The sequence below is a fragment of the Chiloscyllium plagiosum genome, unplaced genomic scaffold, assembly GCF_037043375.1.
Source record: "Chiloscyllium plagiosum isolate Xiang-an unplaced genomic scaffold, Cpla_swu_hap1 HiC_scaffold_29, whole genome shotgun sequence".
NCBI classification, from domain to species: Eukaryota; Metazoa; Chordata; class Chondrichthyes; order Orectolobiformes; family Hemiscylliidae; genus Chiloscyllium; species Chiloscyllium plagiosum.
Window position 1 is genome coordinate 9,324,948 of NW_028270167.1, and position 13,046 is coordinate 9,337,993.

General features: G+C 44.1%; 1 protein-coding gene and 1 long non-coding RNA gene across 5 annotated transcripts in view; one reads left to right on the forward strand and one right to left on the reverse strand.

Annotated features, from left to right (window-relative positions):
* Positions 1–13,046, forward strand: part of abcg4a (ATP binding cassette subfamily G member 4a) — a 148,781-nt gene that overhangs the window by 125,504 nt on the left and 10,231 nt on the right. For all 4 annotated transcript variants that reach the window (XM_043676571.2, XM_043676572.2, XM_043676573.2 and 1 more), the window contains exons 8-13: positions 1,549–1,663; positions 4,273–4,415; positions 6,152–6,250; positions 7,581–7,749; positions 10,226–10,326; positions 12,783–12,941. In XM_043676571.2, coding sequence (XP_043532506.1) covers positions 1,549–1,663; positions 4,273–4,415; positions 6,152–6,250; positions 7,581–7,749; positions 10,226–10,326; positions 12,783–12,941 — 786 coding nt within the window. The remainder of the gene's footprint in view (positions 1–1,548; positions 1,664–4,272; positions 4,416–6,151; positions 6,251–7,580; positions 7,750–10,225; positions 10,327–12,782; positions 12,942–13,046) is intronic.
* Positions 1,165–13,046, reverse strand: part of LOC148142248 (uncharacterized) — a 34,136-nt gene continuing 22,254 nt past the window's right edge. The window contains exon 3 of the long non-coding RNA XR_015751970.1: positions 1,165–1,288. This is a non-coding gene — a long non-coding RNA (uncharacterized LOC148142248). The remainder of the gene's footprint in view (positions 1,289–13,046) is intronic.

Consider the following 13,046-nt stretch of genomic DNA (forward strand, 5'->3'; position numbering starts at 1 on the left):
AGCATGAAATAGCTGGGCATTAAGAGAAGCTTAATATAATCAAACAGAGTCATCATTGTTTTGTGAAAGAGAAATCATGTTTCACAAATTTGCTAGTTCTTTGAAGATATAACAAGCAGAGTTGACAAAAGGGGAACTGGTAGATGTAGCGTATCTGTATTTCTTAAAGGCACTCGTAAGATGTCACATAATGATTATTGCACAAGGTAGGAACTCACATTTTTAGAGTGATGAGTTAGCATAGATTGGGGTTTGGTTAACACACAGAAGATGGAGAGTCAGGATTAGTGGAGCTTTTTGACGTTGGAAAGACATAATTAGTGCCACGAGGATCAGTCCCAGGGCCTCAATCATCAGCTATCCATATTAATGATTTGGAGGAGGGGGGAAGTGTAATGTATCCAAATTTCTGACAAAAAAAAACAGGTTGGAGGGCATGTTGTGATGATGACATAAGGAATTTTCAGGGGGATATAGATAGGTTAAGTGATGGGGCAAGATCTGTACAGATGGAGCTTAATGTAGGAAAGTGTGATGTCATACACTTTGGTAATAAGAATGAAACGACATACTATTATTTGAATGAAGAGAGACATCAAGAAGTGTAGCACAGTTGAATCAGGATGTTTTTGTGCATAAAACATAAAACGTTAGCATGCAAGTGCATGTGGTAGTTAGTAAGGCCAATGGAATTTTGACCTTTATTGACCTTTATTTCAATTTGAATGTTGAAATTTCAAAATAGGGAAATATTGTTACAACTATACTTGATGTTGATGAGATCACAGTTGGAGTGCAATATACACTTTTGCACTTAAAAATGACACACTGCCAGGATAGTCAGTTGTCTGGTCAGCTGGTTTGCATTGCAGAGTGATGCCAGTAGCATGGGTTCAACTCCCCCAGTGGCTGAGGCAGTGTGGGACTCTCCTTCTCAACCTCTCCCCTCACCTGAGGTGTGGTGACCCTTAGGTTAAACCCCCACCAGTCGTCTCTCTTCAATGAGCGAGCAGTCCAATGGTTTGATAGGACTATGGCAACTTTACCTTTTCCTTTAATGACTAGAATCCTGTATTTGAAAGCGTTCTGGAGGGTGGATCACAAAGTGCTGAAAGAGGAGGTAGATAGATTTTTGAGACGTCGAGGAATTGAGGCTATGAGGAGCTGGCATCAAGGAGGAGTTGAGGTTGGGGCAGATCAGCCATGATGTGATAGAATGGCAGGGAAGCCCAGAGGGGCTGAATGACCGCCTCTCGCTCTTATTCCTTATGATGTTATTGTGCTAGCTCTGTACATGGAGACAACAATTTCACTTGTGTTAATTCAGCTCTGTTTGTGTCAGAAACGAATTCCATCAAGTTAGTCATCCTGTAAACATGAAGTTATGTCATCTATTTAAACAAATAACATTCAGTCGTCATCAGTTAGGATAGAACAGGGCATGAATCTGGTTGGATTGAGTTTTATTTTTACAAAATAACCAAGTTTAATAATGAGGAACCTTTAACAGTGCGTGTTTTAATTCCGATCTCTTTTCTGTCCTCTCAGCTGTTCATCGTGAGTCAAGGGCAGTGTATCTACAAAGGAGTAGTCCCCAGCCTCATCCCGTACCTTAAAGGCCTGGGCTTGCACTGTCCAACCTATCACAACCCTGCTGATTTTAGTAAGTGGAAAAGGCACTGCTTTATTAATGATTAGATTCCCTACAGTGTGAAAACAGGCCCTTCGGCCTAACAAGTCCACTCCGACCCTCCGAAGACTAAACCACCCCCCCCCCCCCCCCGACTAATGCACCTAACAACTATGGACAATTTAGCATGGCCAATTCACCTGACCTGCACATCTTTGGAACGTGGGAGGAAACTGGAGCACCCGGAGGAAACCCACGCAGACACGGGGAGAATGTACAAACTCCACACAGACAGTCGCCTAAGACTGGAATCGAACCTGGGACCCTGATGCTGTGAGGCAGCAGTGCTAACCACTGAGCCACCGTGCCACCCAATATGCTTTGGCCACAGGCTCTGATGAAGAAACAAAATACAGGGCAGTGGGGAAAGAGCACGAGAGTAGGATTGATTGGTGAGCTGTTCCTAGGAATTGGCACAGGAGCAACGGGCTGTCTGTATCTCTCAGTGGCTGAATGTAGCTGAGATGTGAGCACAGATCCTGCCATTGGCCTCTGTGTACCTTGTAAAGGAGACAGCTTGCTTAGATTCCCACACTCTCACTAGAGACTGACTGTGTGTTAACTTCAGCTGGGTTTGGGTGACATTTGCTGACGAGAACCTTTTAGCTCGTGTGTGAAGACTGGAGCCAGCTCACTGGAGAGCAGTCATCACCCGAGTGGAACCACACTATAGGATGGTGTGTAGATTATAGCGTCAGGAAACTGGGAGGCTTGAGGGGAAATTGGGAGGGTTTCTGACAGATCTCCACACCCAGTCACTGACACTCAGAGTCATCGAGACATACAGCATGGAAACAAACCCTTCAGTCCAACTTGTCCATGCCAACCAGATATCCTAAATTAATCCAGTTCCATTTGCCAGCACCTCACCCATATCCCTCTATACACTTCCTATTCATATACCCATCCAAATGCCTTCTAAATGGTGTAATTGTACCAGCCTTCACCACTCCCTCTGGCAGCTCATCCCATACGCACACCACCCTCTGTGTGAAAAAATTGCCCCTTAGGTCCCTTTTAAATTTTTCCCCTCTAACCTTAAACCTATACCATCAAGTTTGAACACCCCTACCCTGGGGGAAAGACTTTGGCTATTCACCCTATCCATGCCCCTCATGATTTTATAAATCCCTCAACTCCCAGCACTCCAGGGAAAATAGCCCCAGCTTATTCAGTCTTTCTCTATAGCTCAAACCCTTCAGCCCTGGCAACATTCTTGTCAGTCTTTTCTGAACCCTTTCAAAGTTTCACAACGTCCTTTCTATAGCAGTGAGACCAGAATTGAATGCAGTATTCCAAATGTGGCATAACCAATGTCCTATACTGCCCCAACATTACAACTCCTATACTCCATGCACTGACCAATGAAGGAAAGCATACCAAACTTCTTCTTCACTATCCTGTCTACCTGCAACTCTGCTTTCAAAGAACTAAGAACCTGCACTCCAAGGTCTCTTTGTTCAGCAACACTCCCTCGGATCTGACCACTTCTTTCAAGTAGTTTCCTTTGCTGCTTGCTTCCTCCGTTTTATAGCTGATCTAAAGAGGAAAGAAATTATTTGGAGTGGAAAGAGAATAAGAAAGAGAATAAGAGAGAGAAAAAAATCTGTGTGAGTTACAATCTCAAAATGCACAAAAATATCTCTCAAGTCAATTGTGCAACCGATTGCTAGATACCTACATTGGGGGTTAGGGGAGGAGGGGGTGATGGCCTCGTAGTATTGTTGCAGTTTGGTAATGTTCTGGGGGCTTGAGTTCAAGTCCTGCCATGGCAGATGGTGGAATTTGAAATGATTAAAAATCTAGGGTTATCTAATGGTGACCATGAAACCACTGTGGGGGTTGGGGGTTATACATCCGGTTAACTAATCCCCTTTCGGGAAGGAAACTGCTGTCCCTACTGGTGTGGCCTATATGGGACTCCAAAGCCACAGTGATGGGGTTGACTCTTAACTGCCCCCTAGGCAATTAGGGGTTGTCTGGCTGGCCCAGCCAGAGATGCTCACATCCTGTGAAGGTACATGAAGTGCTATTTCCCTGTGTGCGCTGGGTTCAAATCCCTGGGGCAAAGCTTCTCTTCCATGTGTTCTGGAAGACAAGGCATGGAGAAAGTAAAGACTATAGATGCTGGAGAGTCAGAGATGAAAAATGCGGTGCTGGAAAAGCACCGCAGGTCAGGTAGTATCCGAGAAAAAGGAGACCACTCATGGGAAGGCATGGTGGCTCAGTGGTTAGCACTACAGCCACACAGCACTTGGTTCGAATCCAGCCTCGGGCAACTGTCTGCATGGGGTTTGCATGTTCTCCCTTTGTCTGCTCAGGTTTCCTCTGTTTGCTCCTGTTTCCTTCCAAAGATGTGCAGGTCAGGTGGACTGGCCATGGTAAATACAGTGGATTGGTGTGTCTGGGTGGGATGCTCTTCAGGGGGTCAGTGCAGACTCGATGGGCCAAATGGCCTCTTTGTGCACCGTAGAGACTCTATGAACCTGTTTTAATCCATTCCCTACCTCCTCCCCGCTGTATCTTATTGAGGATTAATGTTTGTTCTTTTCACCCTGACCCCCTTTTGCTTGCTTGCCCAGTTATTGAAGTCGCCTCGGGTGAATATGGAGATTTGAACCCTCTGCTGTTCAAGGCTGTTCAGGATGGAATGTGCACCATGGCGGAAAAGAAGAACCCATCCAAAGGGGGTGATCCTTCAAGCTGGAAATCCCAGAGCTTGACGGTAATCCAGTGAGAATCAAAACTTTCTCGATACCATAACGATGATGTGACAGGTGGACTCCAGCTGGGTAGAGTTTTCAATGGGTTCATGTGGTCTTAAATTGCAATTAATTTTCTCCTGTCCCAAGGCAATGTTCCATAATTCTATAAGATATTTAGAAAATACTCAATAAGTAAATACATGCACCATAAAAACTACAAGTTCCCCTCCAAGCCGTTCACTATTCTGACTTGGAAACATAACGGGTAACAGGGAGAATGCAGGAGAATAGGGTTCTGGAATATATCGGCCACGATCAAATGGCGGAGTAGACTTGATGGGCCAAATGGCCTAATTCTGCTCCTATATCTTATGGTCTTGTATCGCTGTTTCCTGAGTGTCACTGGGTCAGAATCCTGGTAACCCTCCCTAACAAATGGTGTCTCTACCTACAGCACACAGACTGCAGCAGTTTAAGAAGGCACCTCAACACCACCTTCTCAAGGGGCAATAAATATTGGTCATCTAGTGACATCTATGTCTCACGACATAAATATATATTCTCAGCTTCTCACCTGCACAGCAAGCTCCCACAAATGGCAAAATATTTCGTGACCAGATCATCTGTTTTTTGTGATGTTGGATGATATCAAGCAGATCTCCACTGTTGAAGAATTCCCCTGCTTGACTTCCAGATACTGTAGTGAAATATTTAATATCCATTGAAGAGGGCAGACTGGGTCTCCATTTAATGCCTCAGGAAGTTCAGAGAATGAGCATTAATATCACTGAAACATCTCCGACTCTGAGTGAACTTGACAGGGTAGCTTGGAGAGCAATTCCCCTAACTGCAAGAGCCGAAAGCCCGGGGTGGGGTCATGAGTTGAGGATAAAGGGGTCGCCATTTTGGATTGAGATGCGGAGAAATTTCTTCACCCAAGGGGCTGCGAATCTTTGGAATTTCCTGCGGCAGAGGGTTTTGTAAGTTTGGTCTCTGAGTGCGTTGAAAGCTGAGCTTGTTAGATTTGGGGATCCAGGAAATTAAGAGATAAGGGGATCAAGCTCAAAGGTTACACGTGTGGGCGGCACGGTGGCACAGTGGTTAGCACTGCTGCCTCGCAGCGCCAGAGACCCGGGTTCAATTCCCGCCTCAGGCGACTGACTGTGTGGAGTTTGCACGTTCTCCCCGTGTCTGCGTGGGTTTCCTCCGGGTGCTCCGGTTTCCTCCCACAGTCCAAAGATGTGCAGGTCAGGTGAATTGGCCATGCTAAATTGCCCGTAGTGTTAGGTAAGGGGTAAATGTAGGGATATGGGTGGGTTACGCTTCGGCGGGTCGTTGTGGACTTGTTGGGCCGAAGGGCCTGTTTCCACACTGTAAAGTAATCTAATCTAATCTAATCTAATATTGAATGGAGACAAAAAGGGTATTAATGCTTACTTCTGCTCCTAATTCTTGTGTCATGCAAAAGACTACATCTCCTGACAGGGTCGCTCACTCCCAGTACTGTGTCGTGAAGAGAAAGCATCATGGGTGTGGATAAGGATGTGGAAACTAGGAAAGGTCAAACTGCCATATAGAACAGTCATTGCTGGATATGTAAAGCTCTTGCCTGCATTAGACCTGCATACATGACAAACTAAACTGGATGCTAAGACTGAATGTCAACAAAATATATCCTTAACATGATGAACACAAAAACTAGAAACTTGCATGTTATTCTGATCTTCTCTCTCTCTCTCTTTCTCTCTTTGTACAGGACGCAGGCCCCATTGAGAGCTGCACTTTTGCAATAAGCTCCTTTGTTCAGTTTTATATCCTCTTCAGAAGGACCTTCATTTCCATTCTGCGAGACATGGTAAGGTCAGCTGGACGTGTTGCTCAGTAAGAGAATGTCGAGTTAATTTCAGTAGGAGGGTGGGGATTGGTGTGGAGGGGATGGGGGTGTTTGCAGTTCACTTCAGCTGCCATTTGAATAGGGAAGGACTGGGATAAAAGATGCTTTTACTCTCGCTACCCGCTATCTTAGAGTTGGAAATACAACAGAGTTTCACCATCTGACAGTGACCTTCTCCTGGGAATGGGAAAACTGCAAATGTTTCCACTGTTGGGTAGTCACACTGTTAGTGGGATTGAGATTCCACAGTCCACCATCAGCCTCATTGGTAGATACATGTTAAAGTTCATGTGGGGAGACTAGAGTGTCTTGCATGTTATAGCCTGGATAGAGGCTTACTCAGCTGACCAGGAATCTCTCCCACTCTTACTGCCTTCTCCTGCCATTGCTCATTAACCCATTTGACCACATTGTCAATGCACCTTCGTTGACCTAAAGTATGATCCGTGCTTCTGGCTCAGAGGCAGGAACACTACCCACTTCCAACCCCAGAACTTTGTTCAACCAGAAGCAAATTATTGCTGAAAATCCAATTTAAAAACAGTGAATGTTCGATGTCAGGCTGCTTCTGTGGAGATAGAAACAGAGGTCGCATTTTGTATCAATGATCTTTCATCAGAATTGCCAAAACTTAGAACTGCACAACTTGTGAGCAAGTACAGAGCCACAGGAAATGGAGGTGAGACATCTAAGAAAGGAAATAGTCAGTGATACCATATAGAACACTCTCAATATTGTTTAATTATGTTATTATTGAAATACTCCCTCTATCCCATATTCACAAATCTTACCATACAGTTTGTTTTTCCTGCAATTTCCCTCATTCCTGATGAAGGGCTTTTGCCCAAAACATCAATTCTCCTGCTCCTCAGATGCAGCCTGACTTGCTGTGCTTTTCCGGCACCACTCTCTCCACTCTTGTTTTTCCTGCACCCTCCTTTACACTGACTCTCTCTTTTTAAATAATGCTCACCCCCAGCATGACCCAGTTTCTGATGGAAAGTCATCAACCTGAAATGGAATTTCAGTTCCTCTCCCCACAAAAGCTGAAAAAGCCTGCTGAGTGTTTCCCTCATCTCCCGTTGTTAGTCTAACCTTCAGCTTCTGGGCTCGCTCACTCAAAACAGATGTCAAGAAAGTGTTCCGAGATCAAAAAAGTACTGCAAAAAAGTAGGCAAACATTGAAAATGAAACAAGTTATTTTGTGTGTATTTGTATGTTCATGTGGTGTGTGTGTGTGTGTGTGCCCATTTGAATCTCACAGTGGACCCCACTATCTTGTCTCTTGTAGGTTTTGACCCATTTACGATTCATGTCTCACATCTGCATTGGGGTCCTCATCGGTCTGCTGTATCTGAACATTGGTGATGAGGCAGAGAAAGTATTCAACAACACAGGATGCCTCTTCTTCTCCATGCTCTTCCTCATGTTTGCTGCTCTGATGCCAACTGTCCTGACCTGTAAGGAGAAACGTTATTCTCGTATTGTTTGATTGTAACCTTCAAAGGTGAAATGGTGGCTCAGTGGTTAGCACTGCTGCCTCACAGTGCCAGGGACTTGGTTTCAATTCCAACCTCAGGCAACTATCTGTATGGAGTTTGCACACTCTCCCTGTGTCTGTGTGGGTTTTCACCAGGTGCTGCCGTTTCCTCCCACGGACCAAAGATGTGCAGGTTAGGTGGACTGGCCATTTTAAACTGCCCATTGTGTCCAAGGATGTGCAGGCTTGGTAGGTTATCCATGGGAGTTACAGTGATAAGGGTGGGTTTGAGTGGGATGCTCTTTGGAGGTCGATGTGGACTCAAATGGCCTGCTTCCACATTATAACAATTCTATGATTCAGTCTTCAAAACTGTGTTTTTTTTATATAAGTGGATTTGCTTAAGTATAAGGGAAAAAGATCATTCATTTTTACAGTCCCTTTCACATTGTTCAACCTGATGATGAAGGATAGAATTTGCACCTCATTATTCCACACCCACAAGCTTTTGTTTACAGAGACACACGTTGCACACATATACTTCCAAACTTAACATTAGACTCTCAACTACTATACACATTTACTGAGAGCACAAAGGAGCAGTTTACAATCAGTTAAATACATTTGAAGTGCAGTAACTACTATAATGCAGCACTAGAAGACTGACACAGTGGGAATCCCATAAGCAGTAGTGTTGATCAGCATATAGAACATCGAACATAGAACATCGAACATCGAACATTACAGCGCAGTACAGGCCCTTTGCCCTCAATGTTACACTGACCTGTGGAACCAATCTGAAACCCATCTAACCTACACTATTCCATTCTCGTCTATATAGAGTCATAGAGATGTACAGCACGGAAAGAGACCCTTCGGTCCAATCCGTTCATGCCAACCAGATATCCCAACACAATCTAGTCCCAGCCGATATCCCTCCAAACCCTTCCTATTCATATACCCATCCAAATGCCTTTTAAATGTTGCAATTGTACCAGCCTCCACCACTTCCTCTGGTAGCTCATTCCATACACATACCACCCTGTGTGTGAAAAAGTTGCCCCTTAGGCCCCTTTTATATCTTTCCCCTCTCACCCTAAACCTATGCCCTCTAATTCTAGACTCCCCGACCCCAGAGAAAAGACTTTGTCTATTTATCCTATCCATGCTCCTCATAATTTTGTAAACCTCTATAAGGTCACCCCTCAGCCTCCCATGCTCCAAGGAAAACAGCCCCAGCCTGTTCAACCTCTCCCTATAGCTCAAATCCTCCAACCCTGGCAACATCCTTGTAAATCTTTTCTGAACCCTTTCAAGTTTCACAATAACCATTTAAATGCCCTTAAAGTTGACAAGTCTACTACTGTTGCAAGCAGTGCGTTTCGCGCCTCTCTGAGTAAAGAAACTACCTCTGACATCTGAACTATATCTATCACCCCGCAGTTTAAAGCCATGTCCCCTCGATCTAGCCATCGCTATCTGAGGAAAATGGCTATTACTGTCCAACCTATCTAACCCTCTGAGTATCTTCTATGTCTCAATTAAGTCACCTCTCAACCTTCTCTCTAACGAAAACAGCCTCAAGTCCCTCAGCCTTTCCTCATAAGACCTTCCCTCCATACTAGGCAAAATCCTAGTAAATTTCCTCTGAACCCTTTCCAAAACTTCCACATCCTTCCTATAATGCGGTGACCAGAACTGTATGCAATACTTCAAATGTGGCCGCACTAGAATTTTGTACAGCTGCAGCATGATCTCATGGTTCTGAAACTCAATCCCTCTACCAATAAAAGCTAACACACCATATGCCTTCTTAACAGCCCTATCAACCTGGGTGGCAACTTTCAAGGAGCTATGTACCTGGACACTGAGATCTCTCTACTCATCTACACTGCCAAGAATCTTACCATTAGCCCAGTACTCTGCATTCTTGTAACTCCTTCCAAAGTGAATCACTTCACACTTTTCTGCATTAAGCTCCATTTGCCACTTCTCAGCCCAGCTCTGCAGCTTATCTATGGTCTGTCTGTAACCTACAACATTCTTTGTTACTATCACAACTCTACTGACCTTAGTGTCATCTGCAAATTTACTAAACCATCCTTCTATGCAAGCATTTATATAAATGACAAACAACAGTGGACCCAAAACAGGTCCTTGCGGTGACCCACTAGCAGCAGGTTTGTTGTTATTTGAGGGAGAAATATTGGTGATGGGAGGGGTGGGAAAGCTTGTGATTTCAAATAAACCTGTTGGGACTATAACCTGGTGTCATGGACTCAGAGGGCTGAGCGGCCTCTTTCAGCGACATATTGACTCCACAATTATTCCCGATCACTGTTTTCATTCAGTATTATTCCATAAAGTAGATCTATAAACAGACACTAATCTTTATTAGTTATTTAAAACATGCAGAAAGGAAAATCTCAGTTCATATTTTTCTTTCCCCCTTCCAGTTCCATTGGAGATGTCTGTATTTCTGAGAGAACACCTCAACTACTGGTACAGCCTAAAGGCTTACTACTTGGCTAAAACAATGGCGGATGTTCCTTTTCAAGTATGTCGTGTTCAGATATTTATTCATTTTTGTCATTGAATACGCATTAAGCTCTGGATGTATGTTTGCTCATTGAGCTGGAAGGTTTGTTTTCAGCTCAGTGAGCAAACTTACATCCAGAAACTCATCCTGAGCTACAAACCTTTGCAAAAATCGCTAAGCATTAAGTTGGTTGTGTATCAACAGTGAAGTACCTTGGAAGAGATCATTCAGCCTCTCCATTCTGATGGGCCATACACCAAGCTACTGGGTATATAGAAGCATGAGAGTGGATCTTAGACTAGCATATAAAATTATGAAGGGAATAGAAAAAATAGAAGCAGGGAGGTTGTTTCCAATAGCGGGTGAAACTAGGGGGCATAGCCTCAAATTAAGGGGAGAGCAGATTTAGGACTGAGTTGAGGATGAATTATTTCTCACAATCTGTGGAATTCCCTGCCAAGTGAAGCAGTTGAGGTGACCTTGTTAAATGTTTTTAAGGCAAAGATAGAATTTTGAACAGTAAAGGAATTAAGGGTTATATTGAGTGGGTGGGTAAGTGGAGCTAACTTCACAAAGAGGTCAGCCATGATCTTATTGAATGGCGGAGCAGGCTCGAGGGGCAGATGGCCTACTCCCGCTCCTAGTTCTTATGTTCCTATGTCTATTGTTATAATTGTCTCTATTGTGGGGTTATACCTAAGGGTTTAAAATGTAGAGTTTTTGTTTCAGTTACAGTTGGATTTCAGGTTCTTCACTAAAGCCTGGGGGTACTTACAAACATTGTTTGAACTCATGACCCAGCCTTTCGAAGCAAGGAAGCCCAGAGGTTGCTATGGAGCTAAAAGCTGAGGGTCGAACTCTGCTCTAAACAGAAACTGATGGGCTTTAGTTTTATGTAAATGAGAAGAAAGTTGCCCTGCCTCTGCATCTGTTGCATTTAACCAAAGAACACTATTTGGAATGTTTAGTGAGAAAAAGAGGGAGTGTGTGTGGTGTGTATGTCTGATGAACCCTAGTACACAACTATCAGTGCTTATACTTGGCTGATATGCTAGGTTTTTTTTGCCGATATCAACCTGCTCCAACATGTTATTACACACCTCTAGAGCAGATGGGATTTGAACCAGGGTCTCCTAAGTCCAAGGTAGGGACACTACCTCTGCACCACTAGAACCCTCCAGGGCACTTGTTGGTAGGAGTGTCCTGTGGACCTCAGCTGTGACATGTGTAGCCAGATCCAGAATTTAAAAAAAAGAACTACATTCCAGATTGTGTATGCGTGAAGCCATAAGAGCAACAGTTAAAAAAAAGATTAAGCTGGATTAAATTTATCGGATTGAATTTGATGCAGACACTTATATTTTTAGAATCACTGTCTCACTTGTTCAGTGTGTACCTATTTAGCCGTATTTGCTTGTATTTGTGTTGTTCAAAAAAATATAGTGAACATTCTTTTGCTATTTCAATATAATCCTGGAGCCCTGCCGCTGAATGCCTTGCCCTTGGTTCTTGCATGCATTATAGTCTTTAGGGAAGTGATTGCCTTTTGTTTTCATTGCCATTCTATTAATCCAGAGATGTTCTCAGGACTTGGGTTCAAATCCCACTAAGGGAGATGGTGAAATTGAAATTCACTAAAATATCTGGAATTAAATGTTTACTGATGACAATGGAACTGTTGCAAATTGTCGGAAAGAGCCATATGGTTCAATAATATCCTTTAAGGAAGGAAATTGCTGTCCTTACATGGTCAGTCCTGCATGTGACTCCAGACTTACTTTAACTGCCCTCTAGGCAATTAGGGATGGGCAATAAATACTGACCTTGCCAGCGATGTCCACTTCCCATGAATGAGTAAAAGAAATGGTGGCTGAGTGATTAGCACTTCTACCCATCAGTGCCAGGGACTTGGGTTCAATTCCAGCCCCAGGCGACAGCCTATGCAAAGTCTGCACACTCGCTCATGTCTATGTGGGTTTCCTGCAGGAACTCAGGTTTCCTCCCATAGGTTAGTTGGATTGGCCGTGCTAAGTTGCCCATAGTGTCCAGGGATGTGTAGGTTAGGAGGATTAGCCATGGGAAATGCAGGCTTACAGGAATGGGGTTGGGGGTGAGTCTGGGTGGGGATGCTGTTCAGAGGGACATTGTGGACTTGATGGGCCAAACGGCCTGCTTCCACACTGTAGGGATTCTATGTTTCTATAAAGTGACAGTGGTCCTAACAGCAATCCAGCTTGTCCATTATTCTCATATCTGATGGCTCTGTCCTTTATGGACTTTCCTTTGACAAATGAGACAGATGTGTTCTGAGGACATTACCGTGCACTGAACTGTCTGCAGTTGAAGTAATAACATTTTCATAACACCAGTGAAGCTAAATGATACAAAATTCAAAATGAGAGGGTGAGGTGACAGTATTAAGGTGGGAGTGTTTGTCGATCCCAGTTTTAAAATGCTTGTTCTCCCACCTGTAGGTGGTCTGTCCAATTGTCTACTGCAGTATTGTCTACTGGATGACATCGCAGCCCCCTGAGGCTTCCCGCTTCCTCTTGTTTGCCAGTCTGGCCACAGCGACCGCACTGGTGGCCCAGTCACTTGGACTCCTGATTGGTGCTGCATCCACATCTTTACAGGTACCGGTCCATGCAGAAACTACACCGAGAGATCACATCAAAGATTGTCAACCGTAGAATGACAAAGAGGCCATTCAACCCATCTAGTTTGTGTCAGCCTCTTGA